The sequence below is a fragment of the Malania oleifera genome, chromosome 1 (genome assembly GCF_029873635.1).
Source record: "Malania oleifera isolate guangnan ecotype guangnan chromosome 1, ASM2987363v1, whole genome shotgun sequence".
Lineage (NCBI taxonomy): Eukaryota > Viridiplantae > Streptophyta > Magnoliopsida > Santalales > Ximeniaceae > Malania > Malania oleifera.
In genome coordinates, this window is record NC_080417.1 from 102,324,850 (window position 1) to 102,344,300 (window position 19,451).

The window sequence follows — 19,451 nt, forward strand, 5'->3', positions numbered from 1 at the left end:
TTAGGGGAACTTTGATAAAAATTAGCCCAAAAGATTAGAGAGAGAAATTTGGCTAATCAAAGTTGCTAATCTGGAGTAATGAGGGGATATTTTATAGAGTTTGTGAAAAATATGACTGTTGGGGACACGCTCGGTATTTTGGAAAAATTTAATAAAGTTTAATGACGTTTTAAACACTTAAAAAATATTCCAACCTGAGAGCACCGGTCAATTAGAAGACTTTTGGTCGACCGAAGTTCATATGGTTCGGTCGACCGGGCCAATTTTGAACTTCAGGGACAGTCGACCAAGAAGGGCGATTTTTCCAAATTAGCGTTGTTCGGTCAACCAAGATGAAAATGAACTAAAGGTTCGGTTGACCGGAAGAGGGGATTTTTCAAAACAGCGAGGTTCGGTCGACCGGGACATTTTGAACTGAGAAGTTTGGTTGACCAGGTTGTTGGGGCATTTCTCGAGGATCCTCGGTAGACCAGGTAGTTGGGATACAAAACTGGCTCGGTTGACCAGATGGTCAAATTGTTGACCCTAGGAGGTTTCGGTCGACCGGGGGCTATTTGAACTATTTAGTTCGGACGACCAGGACATGGTCAACCGTTGACCTGGACCTAGGTTCGGTCGATCGGGCTACAAATGAACTATGAGGGACGGTTGACCAAAAGTGCAAAATTTGTACATTTTGGTCCTGTTTTAGCCAACGATTACCTTATTTCAAATGACCAAGTATGGGTAAGCATAAGTGAGTGTCCGTAAACTTCGTTCTAGCATCGATTTTGACCCTAAAGCTATTCCAAAAACTTTGTATGATTTTGGTCTATTCAGAAAAGAGTTTTTGGTGAGATGTTCTGGTCCCTAGGGTCTATCTACGGTTATTCTGAGCATTCAAACACATCATGTTGATGCATGCATTATACACATATAAGAAACATGTACTTTATCAGCATCAAAACAGTGATCAGACTTAAAAAGTCAATAGATACTACTTAGATTTTTATTTCTCTTTAAGGCCAATAGCGGTGAAACATTTCCTTCCCACTAGCTTCTCATGACTCCTTACATATTTTTTCAGATGAGAACGATTTTATTCAAGCATGCGAGACCTATACACTTTTTCTTTTTTTTTTTTAACAAAAACTTCAACTTTATAAATAGTCCTCACTTATGGCAAAGGAAATCAAACAAGAAACAAAATACCTGCAAACTGAAGACAATTACCTGTAAAACATAAAAGGTTCAAATGATGACATTTAAAAGCGAAAGATTGGAATACTCATCTTATCCAACCGAATTAGACCTCTCATCTTACTCGACATCACATTACCTACAAAAGATCTTCTCGTGTTGTCTCCCTCGCCTTGACGAGCCAAGTAATTCGTCATCTGATTACTTTCTCTAAATTGGTATTTTATAAAGAATTGAAGGACTTGTAACTTCTCCTTTAACAATTCCCAAAAGTCTCATAGATACAGGAAGAGGAAATTCCAAATGTGATCCATCTCACCAATAATTTCGAGTCACTTTCAATACATATCAAGCAAAATTAAGGAACGGTTAAAAAATATTTGTGCTAGTTTAGTGTTTGAAGGAAACTCAATATAGTTTTATATTTTGGCTTGTTCAAATTTTAAAATATTTTTTTACTAAAAATAAATAAATAAATAGGACAAGCTTAGTTTAGAAAATGTTTGTATATGGAAAGTTGACCAAATAATTAGACAAAAGTTTGAAAGGAAAGTTATGTTGAGCTAACATTATAATGATTGGTGAGAATTTAAAGAGGGCTTTTACTCGGCCCGTTAATCTCGCCCCTATTTTGGATTCTATTGTCTTCTATCTGACATCATTTGTCATCGTCATTTTAGTTTTTTGTTTTGCAAAGAAGTTTTTAGGAAAATGTTCACATTTGGTCTCTAGATTTTTTTATTTATTTATTTTTTCCTTCCAAATCTCTTCTGTGTTTATTTCATTTTTTTTTGCCATTACGGAAAACCACTCCCATTTTGAAATTAAAATACAAGTGATTGATTGGAAATTACAGAGCAAACGATTTTCTGTCGCAATGAAAAAAAAATTGGAACTTCAATGCTGATTCAGGCGCATATTCTACCAGTTTGTTGGAGAGATACAAGAAGAAGGAAGGAAGTAGATGCTGCTCGCAGCCAGAGAGAATCCAAATATTTGAGAAAAGCTTCTTCTTCTTCTCGGAATGTGTTTTTTCCTTAAGCAGGCAATGGAACAGCTAGATGATCCAAACCCGTAAAAGATTTATCCAGATTTTTATTTTTGGTGGATAAGATCAATCTTTAGTTGTCTAGAAAAGCAGTGATCCACTTGAAGATGAAGTTCGGGAAGGAATTCGCTTCGCAGATGGTGCCGGAATGGGAGGAAGCATACATGAATTATGATAAACTCAAAGCAATACTGAAAGACATCTTGCATTTGAGGCAGCGAATGGCTTTGTTGCCTGCGGCGGCCGAGAGTCCCCAAGCCTCCCTGAAGAGGAAAGTGTCACTGTACAGAGCCTTCAGCGGCCTCACAAGCCGAAGCAGCAGCCAAAAGGGCTATTTGAGGAACGCCGAAGATGAACCAATACTAGTAAATGCAGTTCAGGGAGAAGGATCAGAAGGGGGTTACCAGACAATGTTCCTCATGTCATCAGAAGTAGGAGGAGATAAGGAGGTAATGTTCTTCAGGAATCTTGATCGCGAGTTCAACAAAATTGTCAAGTTTTATAAGGACAAAGTGGAGGAAGTGACCGAGGATGCTGAGCAATTGAATGAACAAATGGATGCTTTCATTGCTCTTCGGATCAAGGTAGAAAATCCGGTTGTGCAGCTTGAACGAACGGAGACAATGAATCTTGCAGCCAACCATGGTCGCTCTTCTATGTCGTTGGGTTCTGGCCCAATCAGCGGTAAGGCCATGTTCTAAAATTTACTGGGTTGTAGTGATATTAAACTTCGGGGTTTTGTGCATCCAAATCAATGACTACGGGATATCCGGAAAAATCAGAAGCATCTGTTAGTATAATGTTCACATTTTCCAATATCCATGATGCAAAAGCTCTGCAAATTATCCTGATAGTGAACTACAACTACCAGAAGGACTTGGCCACATTAATGACAAACAAAGAAAACGATAGAATCAGTATGCTTATTCTTTCACTCCAACAATATTTCAGAGAGTGTGCAATTTGATTTTCCAGATTCTTTTTGGGAAAAGTCATTTGCATAAATGTCTATGACTCCGTGAATTAGTAGCTTGGTGTCTTAGGTAGGGAGGAACATTGCCACTCTCCTATGAATCGAGAAGAAAAACTATTTTCTTTCACCTTCAGTTTATTATTAATATTATTATTATTATTATTATTATTATTGTTAGAGATTTTACATCTCCTTACAGCTTCAGAATTTGTTTTGAATGTGAAGGAAGGTCAAATTTGGATGTAATTCATGAAGTTGAGATGAGCAGCAATGGACATGGGGAAGGCGAAAGGAGAGGAGGAAATGTGGCCAAAAGAGACCAATGGAGAAATAATAAAGGCAAGACAGATAAGTCGAGACCAGCTTCATTAGAAATACTGAATCATGTAGAGATCAATTGTGCACCAGAAACTCCTGGGTTGACTTTGAAAGGCATCCTCGGGGGTTTGAAGTCCGATTTTTCATTCACCAAGGAAGAGCTGAGGAAAGTAGAAGAACTCATGAAGCAGGCTTTTACCGAATTTTACCACCGGCTTCGAATACTAAAAAGCTACTGGTAATATGGGTCTCTCTTATTTTCAATCACTTGAAAGAAAATGTGAATTTCTAATTGATCGTATCTCTGATGGACATGACAGCTTCTTGAATCAATTGGCATTCTCCAAGATCTTGAAGAAATATGACAAGGTCTCAATTTTGCTTTTGATGGATGATATTCTGAAACTGCAAGATTTTGAAGTTCCAACTCTGACAATTTATTCTAATGCAGATAACTTCAAGGAATGCATCAAAGGTTTACTTGGACATGGTTGACAATTCTTATCTCGGCACCTCAGATGAGGTTAGAAAAATTAATGAGAGAGTTGATTTCAGTGGGATGGATTTATATACGAAACTAGCTTACCCTTCTTGTCTTCCTATTGCATACACAGGTTACTAGACTTATGGAGAGGGTGGAGACAGCCTTCATCAAGCACTTCTCCAAAGGAAATCGCCACAAAGGAATGAAAATTTTGAGACCGAAGGCTAAAAGGGATAGGCATAGAATAACCTTTTTCTTGGGTAACACTCTTATGCTAGCAGTAACTGTCTGTCCATTACTTTATTTTTTGACTTGAGGGGAATGAAAGGTGTTCGTTGAATTTTGAATACCGGTTGACAAACGTTTTATGAACCCAAGACGCTACTGGGCTTGAAACAACAGGAAAAGAATTCTAGTGTATTTTTGTCGATGCTTGAATGAAATTAGTTTCTTTGCACTATTTCAGGATGATTGGTTCATCAAAATTTTCGGGTTAGCTTAAAATTTTTACAGATAAACTAGATCAAATTTCACCAGAACTTATTTTCTTTGGGACACCATGAGAACATGCATGACGCTTCAACCTCATGAGTTTTTCAATGGCTTCTCCAAGTCCTTTCAGAATTGGGAAATGATTTTTTCAACAAAGTAAATTAATAAAAAGCCCCTCACCTGTTCTTTGCCTGTAGGTTTCTTCTCTGGCTGCTCAGTGGCACTTGTAGTCGCTCTTGTTTTCCTTATACATGCAAGAAATATCCTTAAGAGTGAAGGCCGTGGTCAGTACATGGAAAACATATTTCCTCTTTACAGGTGGACTCTGGTTCTGTTTGAAAGTTTTCTTTTTGGTATTTATGCTTCTTTGTTCAGAAGATTGAGAAACTTTTGAAGTAACACTCTATAATCTTTCAATCATTTGAAGGGAAAATAACTAAGGATCTGCTTGGTATCATTAATGTTTTCTATTTTTTGTTTATGTTTTTCCACAGTAAAGAAATAGATTATAAAAATGCATTTTGTTTATATTGTCAATATTCTATTTCTATTACCAGTTTTCAGCTGTTTGCTAAAAAACTGAAAGTTAGATTTTATGGTTTTCAATTATTTTGGCAATCTGTTGCCAAAAAATTTAATATCCAGAAATAAGTTTTTTTGAGAGTGATACCAAGCAGCCCTACGATTCCAATTTAACTGAAGTTCTTGGAGCATGAGTGAATGCAATAGATTCAACCAAAGTTCTAATTTAGCTGCACTTTGTTGCTACAGCTTGTTTGGATTCATTGTCCTGCATATGCTCATGTACTCTGCAAACCTATACTTTTGGAAGCGCCATCGGATCAATTACCCGTTTATATTTGGGTTTAAGGAAGGGACAGAGTTGGGCTACAGAGAAGTCTTTCTTCTTAGTTCAGCTCTTGCAGTACTTGCATTGGCTGCTGTTCTATCCAACCTGGATATGGAAATGGATCCAGGAACACGAAGCTTCAGAGCATTAACGGAATTAGTCCCTTTGGGCCTAGTAACTGTAAGCTTTGATATGCTTAATGATTTTTGTCTCGCTCTTATGTGATACGCGTGTGGGTAATGGTGTAGTTCTTTTGTACCAGTTCCATGCATATGCTATTCAATATAAAGCTTCAATGGGCTGGAATCATATACTAAAACTAGGTCCTATGTTCTTTTCTTTTAACTAAAACACTCCTTTAATCTTTAAAAAAAAATTTATTGCAGGTTCTGCTGCTTATAATAGCCTGTCCTTTCAATATCATATATCGTTCAAGTCGCTACTTCCTTATCCAATGTGTGGTTCACTGTATATGTGCTCCATTGTACAAGGTAAGTAGACTGAATTTTTACACAATCACAGATTTGCAGATTACAGTTTAGGGAGAGAAATTTATCTTCGCATCGTTGGTTCTGTAGGTTAAGCTTCCAGATTTCTTCTTGGGAGATCAGCTTACTAGCCAGGTTTGACATTTTCCTACTGTATCACATATAACTTGTTGAACATTGAATTACTTCATAAGCTTCATTTACTTTACCATATTTCGGGCTCCATCCTGCTTGGAAGTCTTTTTGTGGCTCTTCAATTGTCTCTTTTGGTACCTTTTTTAGAAATCTCCTCATTATATTCATTTCTTTTCACACAAGGCCATGCAATCTGCATGCAGTTTCTCTGGATAAATGAGTATTATGGTCAAACTTTTTTTCTTTGTAATCCTTGTTAGCACCGGAGGAGTCCAAAGGTGTGCTTGATACACATGGGTGAGCACCAACTTGACTCAAAAGCTTAAACCCATTGGGTCTTGGGCTACACCATGTATATAAGCACCCATCAAATACTCACTTTTTTTAATGTGGGACAAACTTCACAAGTAAAATTCTCAACAATCTTATCCACCGAGGATAGTGAAATGGAATGAGCACTAGTTAATTATTATTTATCATCTGAAAGCTTTGTTAATGCTGTAACTTTCTGCACTATTTATGTGTTTCAGGTGCAAGCTTTCAGAAGTTTGGAATTCTATGTTTGCTACTATGGTTGGGGGGACTTCAAAAGGAGATCAAATAAGTGTCATGAAAACAGTGTTTATCAAACTTTTTATTTCGTCGTAGCAATTATCCCATATTGGGTGCGCTTCCTTCAGGTATCTTTATTCATACATGCTCATTTGCATGCCAAAATTGTAAAAAAAATATGACTTGTTATGGCCACAACTAGAACACATTTGGCCTCTCAAACTTGAATAAAGTTTCTCTATTTATTGTTTTGATTCTTCTCAATTCAATGTGCACACTTGAAAATTAGAATATTTTTCAAAAGTACTCACAAGATCTAATGTCAGTGTGTCCGACGCTTGTTTGATGAGAGAGATTCATCGCACGTGCTTAATGGGTTTAAATACTTCTCAACAATTGTAGCAGTTTTCCTGAGGACGGCTTCTGACATGAAGTGGGGAGTGGGTTGGAAAGTCATGGCTGCAGTCACTTCAGGAATTGCAACAATTGTTAGTACATACTGGGACATTGTCTGTGATTGGGGTCTTCTGCAGCGTAATTCAAAAAACCCTTGGTTGAGAGACAAGCTACTTGTGTCAAAGAAAAGCGTTTACTTTGCAGCAATGGTGAGAAAATGGGTGGTCTTTGGCTTCTTTGTTTACCTTTTTCTTTTCTAGTTCTTTGGATGTGGAGAATCATTTGAAGCATAGGAGAATTCTCCAATAATAATTAGAGTCAACCTTATCAACATCTCCTCAATGTGATCTTCAGGTGGTGAATATCATTCTGAGATTTGCTTGGATGCAATCAGTGTTGGGTTTTCATGAAGCACCTTTCTTGCATAAAAGAGCCTTAGCAGCTATTGTCGCCTGCTTGGAGATCATTCGTCGTGGCATTTGGAACTTCTTTAGGTAAACTACACTTCCCGTTCAACATTTACTTGCTGTCAGCTGAACATAGTTTGGAAAAAAAATGAACCAATGAATGTTGTGTCTTCTCCTGACCCCCAAAGGCCTTAATTTATACAACATGCTTACACACATGGATCGCAAGGGTTAATTCATAGAATGTAGGAATTTACAAACAAGGTAGGTATATGGGTCACTTGGTTAATCAATACAAGGTAAGTATGTAGACATGGTTATATTTACTCAATTGTTTGCTAGCATCCCTGTCAAACTCAAGGAGGTTAAGAAACCAACTTGAGTCTGGAAACTGAAGTGCTGAAGACAGCCAAGATAGAGCCCTTTGGTGAAGATGTCACTGGTTGTTTAGAGGAGGGAAGTGTTAGAGATGGAGCCAAAAAACAGCCAGGAGACAATGCGTTGCAAGCTTGGAGTTGAGTTAGAAACGCAGTGGAATTATCTCTCCATTAATCTCTTCATTATAAACTCCCAATTGTGATTAATTTGATTTAATTATGTTTTAAATTCCAAGCCTATAAATTGAGGGCTGTGGAAATTGTAATTTAGACAGCACAGAGAAGCTCAGAGAGAGCTGAGAAGAAGAAGAAGAGAGAGAGAGAGAGAGAGAGAGAGAGAGAGAGAGAGAGAGAGAGAGAGAATTGTAATATTTTCCAGAGATAGTGAATTTTGGTGTGTGCTCCGTGGACGTAGGTCGTTATTGACCGAACCACATAAAATTTTTGGTGTCACTTTGATTTGGATGCTTACAGGTTCCTAACAAGAAGATGACTTAGGGATCAATGGCGCGAGGTAGAGTGTGGCTCGTGGTCATGTAGTCTACAGATTTGAGCCTGGAGAGGTGCATGCGGATCTGGACAACCTAGGAGCAAATCTGGGCCTGGAGAGGGAAACAGGGAGCTAGGAGCAGATCTAAGCCTGGAGAGATGAGTAAGGAATTAGGAGCAAATCTGAACAAGGAGATGGGAGCAAGGAGCTAAGAGCAAATTTGAGAAAGGAGATGGGAGCAAGGAAATAGGAGCAAATCTAAGCCTAGAGAGGTGTGCAAGGAGCTAGGTGGTCTGTGATAACTTGTGAGAGTGGTGTCGATACAGTGCACAAGAGGCGGTGCTGGTGTGCACAGGTGATGGTCAAAAGAGAGATCCTGTGCACAAAGGGAGATCTTCACTGGTAGTGGAGCATTAGTAGTGATAGAGGACCAATGATGACAAATGGGCCACCTAGGGGCAGTGCATGTTATGCAAGTGCATAGTGAAGGAGTGTCTTAGAAATCATGTAAGATTACCACTTTACCTGAAAAGCTTGGAGTAATAGGCTGCTGACTGACAATGTATATCTAGCCTTAACACTTCTCCCCCACCCCCATTTAGCCTAATTGCACTTGGAGAGATAAACAAACAATAAACAACACCCATTACAAGGAATAAGATAATTCTTAACCAACAGACAATAAATGCGGAAAAGGACTAGAACCCCGGACCTCCAGGCAACCATGGCTCTAATACAATTTTTGTTATACATAGTTTGAGAAAAGAAAAAATAAATGAATGAATGAATGTTGCGTCTTCTTTTGGCCCCAAAGAGCTCAATTTATACAACGTACTTACACACATGGGTTAATTCATAAAGGGTAGGTATTTACACAAATGGATCACATGGGTTAATTCATAAAAGGTATGTATTTACACAAATGGATCACATGGGTTAATTCATACAAGGTAGGTATATAGGTCACACGGTTTAATTCATATAAGATATGTATACATAATTTTATTTACAAACAGTTGTACCTTGCTAACACGTGCTAAATCTTTGAGCTGGAGAAAGCTTAAACTTTGACTCTAAGCAACCACAACATTCTTTGAAGTAAGAAAGCATGAAAATTATTAATGCATTTCATGGTGCAATGCAGTCCAATACTATACAGTCCATACATCTACGCATGTACATATTTATTTGCACTTGTATACGCAGGTAAATAGATCAATGTAAATCAGGGTTATGTAGAAAAATATCACACTAAATGGGTAAATTGATGTCATTCAAATGGTAGACGCCTTCTGTTTTGTTTTCTGCTGTGTTTGTTTAGTTTCTTTTCAGGTTTTGTTTTAAATTCCTTACCAAGCAAAAAAAAAAATGTTATACAAAATTAAATCCAAGTAGATGGCAATCCAAATGACATCTGGGTTCTGAAGTAATGTATTCTAACAACAAAAAATTTGATCTTTGGCTGATCAGGTTGGAGAATGAGCACTTGAACAATGTTGGGAAGTTCAGGGCATTTAAGTCAGTACCCCTACCATTCAACCATCGCAATGAACTCAAGCAATTGTAGTGATTTTTGCACCTAAGGCAGATGAAGGAATCAATGCTGTTGAAGTCCATTATATAAGAGTATTAGTGCACATTATTATTCTTTCTAAATGGCCAAGGACTGTGTAAATGTGCGAGAGTAGATGAAACAAATGAAAATGAGTGAATGAGAAAACACAGATTGTCATTAAACAGATGTGAAGTTGCCCCAAATATCATCCTAATCTAAAGCAAATACACAATATTGGAAGATTCAAAATGAATTCTAGCCAGCTTCTTGCAGCAATTGCAGGTTGGCAGAGTGCTCTTTCAGATATTGTAGGAAATTTTTGTCCCAGCAATGTTATGTCAACTATGGCGTGCTGACCAATTCATAGGTCGTCTGGCCAACCAGTGACTCAAAATGTTACATTTATATTTCATGTACAATCTTGTTGAATATTTATACAGAATTGATTTAGTTTGTTTTTTATGTTATCTTTAACCACAAAAAAAATTGTCTACTTTATTTACTTTTGAGCAAAACTAACAGCATTTATTATAAAATTACTTTTTAACCAAAAACTATATCCATACCGGTTAATCAATCAAATTTTTATCAAATTTGAATTTGATCTTCGGGTTAAAATAGACTGTCAGCCAGTCCCTCCAGTCTTAAAAACACAGTGGCAATTGGCAAACCAACAAATCTGAAGTTTCTATGGAATACCCAATTGTAGAATAATGAATGTATAAAATGCTGCAGAACAGAAAACGTTTCAAGGCACGTTACAATGTTGTTTTCCTTAAAACGTTATTTGCCCCCACCAGATCAGTGTGTATTGAGTCAGCAAATACGTTTTCAGGATACAATGAAACCCAGAATATAATCTGATATTAGTTTGCGTTACACAAACAAAAAAACTGATCACAAACACCCTTAGAGGAATTTGAACAAATTTTTGGAATTCTATTTCTGCAGAAAACAGATTTTGGGATTGGAAAAAATATAATTTATGAAAGTTTTATGAGAGAAAGAGAAAGAGAGAATGATTGAATATTTCTATATCTTCTTAGGGTAAATTTTGTCCTTAAATAGACAGAATTATGCATTTTCCGAAAGGTTACATCTGTTCATTTGCGAAGCAGATTTCTAAAATCAACCATGCGTTGACCTAGTCGCACCAGGTGTCGACCTAGTCGAGCCTTGGTCGACATAGTTTGGAATATATTCAATTCTTTCTTTGTTCAAGTCGAGACATTCTGGAAAATCAATTATTTTGACCGTTAGATTATTTATACGGTTTAGATCGCACCAATTAAATGCGCCACTAGCGCCCTACAGCCCACACCATGCGTGCATGCATGTGCGGACGATGCGAAACACCGTTCTAGGGTGCACTAGAGTACACACTAGTACTATCTCTTAACTAACTGTAAGAGATTATTTCACCTTATCATTTATTAATGACTCCTACATTTCCACTCTTTCCAATGTGGGACAAACCCACATAGCATTAAATGCTCCTCGTGAAAGCTTTAGAGAATTCATAAAAGGAAGATTTAAAAAAACCCATAAAATCGATTATTTTAGAAAATATTTCAACACCATTGCCTCAAATAGCAAACTTGAAGTGAAAGGCACGGGCAAGGCTGGGACATTTCGCATCACCAATTAAGGTCTTGTTGCTTCACAATGACAGTGGTAATTGTTGTGAAAAGAGTATGGGATTGCACAACGGAATATATAAATGCTGTAAATAATGAAAAATCAAAATATAATTTACACACACAATATATCTAAAAGCAACAAGAATCAACATGAAAATATACGTGGTTTGGTAAAGCCTACATCCACGGGAGTAATCGGTAAAGGTTTCACTATGAAAAACAAAGTACACAATACAATGCTTTACAATAATCTTCTTCCTTCATAATATGCCCAGAAAGACATATTTAACAACCCCATGGAGGCTTCCCTCCAAATACCCAATCGTCCTAACATTCACATTCAAAATTTGAATTCATTCTCGTAGCCCCGAGAGCAATTGTTGACGAAATTCGTCAACGATTACTGGTCAACAAATGAGGCCTATTCGTCGACGACTTCTGAATGTCTGAATTTTGTTTGTTCTCAGTATCTCCATTCGTTGACAAATGAGGCCCACTCGTCGACGAATGCCTACTGCACAACACCAATGACTTCACATATATGTTTTTCTTCCTTTGTTTATGAACTCCACCAAGTATAAGAGCTAAATAAACACAACAATCTCTACCTTGGTAATTATACGCCCCTTAGAAGAACCTAGAAAACATATTTGATTGCTCCACCTTGACCTTAGAACATTCGGTTGGGTTTACCTTCCTTTCTAGCACTTGGATACATGAAGTTCAAGCAATGCTTGAACTTTTCAGTAGTAACCGGCTTTGTCAAAGTATCCACTGTGTTCTCGGATGTGTGAACCTTCTCCAATTTAAGTTCACCTGAAGTAATCAACTCTCGGACCCTGTGAAATCTCACATCAATATGCTTGGTTCTAGCATGATACACTTGATTCTTTGTTAACTAAATATCACTCCAATTGTCACAACGCAACACAACCCCATCTTGCTATAAGCCCAGCTCTTTGACCAAACTGGTAAGCCATAAGATTTCCTTTGCAGCTTTAGCAACTACCATACATTTAGTTTCAGTTGTAGACAATGCCACCAGGGATTGTACTATAAATCTCCAACATATAAGTCCTCATACAAGGGTAAAGGCATAACTCGTTGTAAACCTTTAGTCATCCATATCACCTGCATAATCAGCATCAACAAACCCCACAACTGATGGACTATCCTGTTGCTTGTCGAATATGATACCATAACCTGATGTACCCTGTAAGTATCTGAAAATCCATTTGATGACTTCCCAATGCTGTCTACCTAGATTAGAAAGAAACTTACTCACCATACTCACCGCATGTGCTAAGTGTGACCTTGTACACACCATGACATACATTAAACTCCCCATGGAGCTAACATAGGGAACCTTTGACATGTCCCGGATATCATCATCCGTACTTAGGCAATCTGGAGTAGACAATTTAAAATGACTCGCTAGAGGTATACATACCGGTTTTGCATTAGCCATGCTAAACCTCTCCAACACTTTCTCTGTAAAGACTCAAAAAAATAATAACAAAGAAAATGATAAAGGAAAAAGGGAAAAGAAAAAAAAGAGAAAGGAAAGTAGAAAAGAAATTTAAAAAGGGACATCAGCAGGGACTCGTCGATGAACCCATTGTCTTTGTCGACGAACATCCTTTTTGGTCTCATCGACGAGTGCACGTGTCTTATCAACGAGAAGATACCTAGAGCAGGAATTTCATACCTTTTAGCATTTGTCGACGAACTCCCTTTTGTGGTTCGTCGACGAGTACGCGTGCCTCATCGATGAGGCTACGTGAACAACTGACTATATATAAGATTAAAATCATTCTTCAACAAAAAAAATTTCTCTCCTTCACTCTCTCTCTCTAGGTTTTAGCCCAACCCCCTTCTCTCTTTGATTTCAGCTCCATTTTAGCCCGTTTCAACTATCAGGAGCCACCACAATGATCTAGGGGTGATTCTCTGCAAGTTGACCAGAGCAGATTGTTGATTTGAGGTACTTGGGCACCACTCCAAAATGAGGGTAAGGAAGTTATTTTTGAGTTTTTCTAATTATTTAAGGAATATGGGTTAAGGAATGTTAAATAGAGAATGTTTTTAGGGTTAATGTGACTGGATTAAGGTTTATAAATACAGGGATTTTGCGCATACGCCGCAGGCGCAGATTAGGATCCCTGCGGGCTTTTCCTTAGGGAATGAGGTAAGAGTAATAAATAGTTGATTGTTTGATGTTTCATTGATTAAATGGAGTATGTGGGTCCAGGAAAATGTGAATGTGATATTATTCTGGGAGATACATGATTTTAGGGTTTTTGAGTTCCGAACACCGTGGGCGTGTGTATAGTGTTTTTGTAGGCCTCTCAATAATCAAGTAAGGGGAATAAGTTAAGCCAGTTAATTTTGGGAATTTTATCAATTAAAGTATAACATGTGTTTATGGGATTTGAATTTTACATCTGTTATATGTTTGTGAAAATTTAGAAATTTTGGGATATAGGGAAGTTTTGCAAATGATATATATTATTTTTTTATAGTAGAAAAAAGTAATTTTTCCCATACAGATTATAGTATAAGAGTTTCATTTAGACTATGTGGCTTGAGAAATAGCAGATATAGTACAAAGATTTAATACATAAATTTTTACAGGTTTTACAAAACCATGATTTACAGTTATTACAGACTTATGATTTACAGTTATTACAGAACCATGATTTGCAGTTATTATACAGAATCATAGTTATTTCAGTTTATTCAGAATCATGGTAAAACATTAATGTACAGACATAGTATTATATAGTATCAAATCCCTAATGGACCAAAACAAATTACAGAGTGCAATACCGTAGCTTATACATTATAGATAGTGCAACCACACATCTCAAATAGAGTGTGGAATGACAGTCGATTGTACCCAGAGGAGAGACAAGGAGCTCCCTGGCAGTCAGAACCAGGTTGAGGGAGTCAATCGTACTATAAAGGTTTACAATGTGACTTAGCTTGGTAGGCTAGCCAGAGTTAAGTCCATCCCATAGGCCGCACAACCCGAGCATGCGGGGTTAATTCATGCATACAGTTATCCATCTAGGGAAGCTTCACAGTTATATAAATAAATGTATATAGTTTTACAGAGAACAGGAACTATCTATTACAGTTAAAAGTATGTTCAAATAGAAAGCTTATTTTAAAAGGCATAGGTGCGAGTTATAATATGTTTTACATTGAAATGTTATCACAGTTATAGTTGAATTAATAATTATGTTATTCAAGTAAAACTCATTTGCCACACACTGTGTTTGTCACGACTTGCTCATTTTTCACATTTTTTTTTTTTAATATTATCAACATCATAAAATCAATACTACATATCCCACAATCCAGCTCAGCAGGTCACCATCCACCTGGACCCGTGGGTACCAGGGATATAACAAAACATACAGCAGAAGCCTACGCAGCAGAAAGTATAAAATTATATACATCTCATCATAATGTGCCCAATACATACCAGAGTACTATAAACACTAACTCTCAGTATATATACATCCCAAAAATAGAATCTAGGGACAATTCCCACAAAAACCTAATTGTCCCTACCAAAAACTTACCCTTCTCAGAGGGCAGATAAACAACACTAATTCTGCTGGGCTTTTCCCGCTCTCCTATCCGAGGCTTCTGAAAAATGTATAAGATTTAGGGATGAGACACCTCTCAGTAAGGGAAATAAACTAATACTAGTGTGTGGCAACATGAGTAATTCGTGTTCAACATATATCATATATAACACATTTAGTACTGTTTCATCAAATCTGGGAAAACATATATGTATATAAATCAACATGGCAAAACATACTGCATTTTCATAACATATCTCAACTGATGTCATAATAATAATAACATAAAACAATCCTGGTAGGTTAGCTGGCTGTTGTCATGTATTACCCCCACATGACTGGGTTGTGTGGCCTGAAGGCGGGACCTGACAATAGTTGGCCGACCACTGCCAAGTCAATAGTCTAGTCTGTAGGTCCGATGGGTCTACCTAGACTGGTCCGTACACCACGGGCGATAACAGCACACTTCTCAAACATAACCACATCGACTATCCAATCTCACACCACTCCGTACAGCGGCATTAACATAGATATCATGATCACGAGGACCATGGACACATAGCAACAGTACCGTGCAAGTGCTAGCCTAGATCAAGCCAACTAGGTTCTGATATCATATACATATACTAAAACCGTGATACATAAATATCTCATTTCATTTATTTTCACATCAATCATATCATTTCACATATATACATGTATCATAAAAATCATCGGCTCGTACGCCGGTATTTCACATTTTATCATAGTTCGGCCCGTACGCCAGCTACACATAGCACAGCCCGTACACTGACAAACAGTAATCACATAGCACAACCTGTACGCTGGAAAATCACATAGCACGGCCTGTACGCCGGCAGATCACATAGCACAGCCCATACGCCGGCAAATCACATAGCACAGTCCGTACATCGGCAAACATATCCACATATATATATATATATATATATATATACAAAAACATCTCGGCCCGTACGCCGATTTTCCATCATAAAAATCCACATCATCCACATTCCCAAAAAACAGCATTACACAACATTTTTACTCATGTCACACAGTAGATTTTCCACATACTCAACATACGATCATTTTCACAGTATTTTGCAAGTATAAGACATATATATATATATATATATATAATCATATAATCATATACATTTTCCATAAATCATATCATAACTATATATATATATATATATATATATATAAGCATTTTCCAAACAGTACTAGCTTAATTTATCCCCTTACCTGATTCCTAAAAAGCCCCTAATAAAATTGCCCCGCACCCGCAGGGTTCCTAACTCGACACACTGAAAATGAAAAATCCCAGAATTAAAGTTCAGTATTTCGAAGCATACAATATTTTCCTCAACTGCCAAAAACCCAAATATTAGGTAGAAAGCTTTCACCCAAAAGCATTCAAGTTTAACACCTGAGGGGTTTCCTGACCAATACTCCGAAATTGAAAACCCCCAGTATTAAACTTCAGTATTTTCATGCGCACAACATTTCTTATAACTAGCCCAAGACCAAATATGGCTTAAAAAGTCTTACCTCAACTCTGGGATGATTTCCAACTAGCTTTCTCCCATGATCCGCTCCAGCAAATTTGGAGAGAACTCCGCCAGGAGCATCGTGGTGACTTCGGATCGTTAATCTGACGACTGGTGGGGCTGAAAACGTAGAGAGAAGGGAGAGAGAACCGTAGAGAGAGAGAGAGGAGAGGGAGAGGCTTCGTACAAAATGATATTTCTCCCGGATTTTTCATTCTTATAAAACAGGATTTTATCGATGAGCCCGACCTTCGTTGACGAGTCCTTCACAAATTTCGTCGACGAGACCCTGTATTCGTCAACGAAATTCAGTCTGCCTCAGGACCTCTCTCGGTATTTTCTCGTCGACGAAGCCTTGTGTTCGTCGACGAATTCTCTTAAGCCTTTGTTGAAGAATACAGGGGATTCGTCGATGAAGCCCTGAAACTCCCCCTTTTTGTTTTTCTCTTCCGAAATGCAATGTCGGCGACGAATGCGGAGCGTTCGTCGATGAAGTCTACGGCCTCCTTCTGTTTCTAGTTTCCATTTCCCTTTCCTTATTATTTAAATTTCATTTTAAATTCGGGTCATTACAGTGTTGACTTTTTAAGTCTAATCCCTAGTTTTGATAATGACAAACCGCATGTTACTAATATGTGTGCCGAAATACTTGAACAGGTTAATCATTCAGAACTCACACATGAAAGTGATGTGGTTGCTAGAAAGATATCAATGAGCGCATATTCTTGGTATAATCCATGGGAATCTGAAGAGCAAAAGAAAGAAGAAGAAGTTTTTCATTGTATTGCTTTTAGTTTTTCAATTAGGTCTGTAATAAATTGCATGACTTGTATGATAGATTGCATAAACTCAAAAAGACAATAGAATGACTATAGGAATCTCTCAAGTAAATAGGCTCATAACTCACTTTAATAGGGATTTAACTTAGGTCTTTATTTGGGTCAGAAATAATTTATGGACTAATTCGGTCGACCGAATCCTGGCAGTATAAAGTGCCTCAGTTGACCGAACTAGGTGGAAGTCAACTTTTTGACTTCACTTGGTCAGCTGAATCCTTTTTTAACATATATTTCTCAATCGACCGAACACACACGTGTTTGCTCCCCAATAACTTAGTCGACCGAACTTCCAATTCATTTTTTATTGAGTTGACCGAACCATAAAGTATAGCAGACCGAACTCAAATATAGTCGACCGAACCTCGAAGGGTTTGGAAATCACCTTGTTTTAGTCGACCGAACCTTCAATTCAAAAATGCCTCAGTCGACCGAATTTGGCAATTGGGTCGACCAAACTTAAAATATAGTCAACGGAAACTCTCGGGTTGAACATTTTTTAACTAGAATAAAACAAGGTTAATTTTATTTAACCTTCATTAATCTTTTCTAAAAAGACTCCTATGTCCCTTAACGGCTATATTTTTATGAATGTCTATATATACCAGTTCAGTTGGAAAGATTAATGATGAATTAGCAAATATCATTAGCCAAAACTCTCTAAAATTCAAAACCTTTATTTTCTCATATACAAGCTAAAAATTCATCTCTTACTCATCCTACTTGCTAAAATTTTTTGGTAAGAGTATTATTGAGAGTTCCCTTGTGATTTAATTTATAAGTCTTCAGTGGGAATACTCTCTAGAGCTTGCGAGTCTTGCATTATCGCTGCAAGTATTCAAAGGCTTGTTCTTGTGCTTTGTGAAATACTTTTCAAAAAAGCTTGATTTCAAATATCTCATATACTTCATACTTAATATTTGTTCTAGAGATATTTGATTGTACTCTTGAATTCTTTGTGGTTATTGCTTGTGATTGATATACACATTTTTAACACAAAGATATACTCACACCACTCTGACATATTGCTTGATAATATTGACATTATCTTGAGAGTAGTCACATTTAAATTTCACTGAGCTTATATTTTTATATCATACAGAAGTGCAATTTGTAATTGTATTGAGCATATCGTGGTACATATCTGCTTGTGTAGAAGCATTTGAATTGTATGCAAAAATTTATATCGAACTGTTGTATTCCAGGCGTGGCCTAAGGGGGTGTTGATCTAGCCCGTAAGGATCAGGTTGTAAAGGTTGAGGTCAACCCTGGTAATTTGACCTGATTATAACCGATGTCGCCCCACCCATTCAGTGAGCAATAGTAGTAATCCTCGGGCTTGCAAGCTCAAGATGGGACGTAGGCAGTATTGGTCAAACCCCGATAACATTTCTTGTGTTTGCTTTTAATTTCTGCATTTAAATTTTAGCACTTGAATGTTTGACTTTAATTGTTTTAATATTTAATTAAGTTTTTGATTAAATAGAAAGACCCTAGGTTTGCGCAATACTGGTTGAGGAATCTAAATTGACCTAAGCAAAAGTTTTAAATTTCCAATTCACCCCCCTCTTGGGAACACACAAATTCCAACACACTGGTTGTAATTTATTCCATTTTATTGAGAGGTGTCTTACCCCAGAATTCTAGACTTTTCAAGTGATCCAGATAGGCATGTGGAGTGAGCTCCGAGATAAAGGGGACTTTAGTGATGCCCTTGCTGAAGGGTAAGTGTTGTATTAGGAGATGTATTTTGAGTAGTCCCTAAAAAATTTTGTGGATTTTCTGGGAGATATACATGTATGTTTTGGGAGATACTAAAACTCTGGTATTATAAATAAGGTTAATGTATTTTTATGTTTTCCGTTGCATAGGTGGTATGTTTTGTGAATAGGTATCCTCGGTACCACTTGAGGTCCGAGACGTTATAGATAATGGATATTATTATAGGTAACAAGTTTGTATATTAAAAAAAAAATTGGTAATAATTTTTGGGTTGTTACATTCTCCACATAACCGCCCTGAGATAATCACAACCTCCCTACAATTTTGTCCCGACGAATCTCCATCCCAAGTATCTTCTTA

At 37.3% G+C, this 19,451-nt stretch overlaps 1 protein-coding gene across 1 annotated transcript; it reads left to right on the forward strand.

The window, feature by feature from the left end:
* Positions 1–2,116: 2,116 nt before the first annotated feature.
* On the forward strand, positions 2,117–10,205 carry LOC131162117 (phosphate transporter PHO1 homolog 9-like). The gene is made up of 13 exons (XM_058118285.1): positions 2,117–2,911; positions 3,426–3,756; positions 3,839–3,887; positions 3,970–4,041; positions 4,133–4,262; positions 4,692–4,812; positions 5,266–5,524; positions 5,731–5,835; positions 5,923–5,967; positions 6,498–6,647; positions 6,846–7,124; positions 7,270–7,409; positions 9,660–10,205. The coding sequence occupies exons 1-13, from the start codon at positions 2,335–2,337 to the stop codon at positions 9,754–9,756; spliced, it is 2,355 nt and encodes a 784-aa protein (XP_057974268.1). The 5' UTR covers positions 2,117–2,334; the 3' UTR covers positions 9,757–10,205.
* The last annotated feature ends 9,246 nt before the right edge of the window (positions 10,206–19,451 follow it).

What these genes read in the sequence shown, in the direction of transcription:
- LOC131162117 (XM_058118285.1), top strand. Translation starts at nt 2,335, where the DNA reads ATGAAGTTCGGGAAGGAATTCGCTTCGCAGATGGTGCCGGAATGGGAG. An exon ending in TCCCTTTGGGCCTAGTAACT is followed by an intron (nt 5,525 to 5,730) that starts GTAAGCTTTGAT and finishes AATTTATTGCAG; the next exon opens with GTTCTGCTGCTTATAATAGC. An exon ending in GAGATCAGCTTACTAGCCAG is followed by an intron (nt 5,968 to 6,497) that starts GTTTGACATTTT and finishes TATGTGTTTCAG; the next exon opens with GTGCAAGCTTTCAGAAGTTT.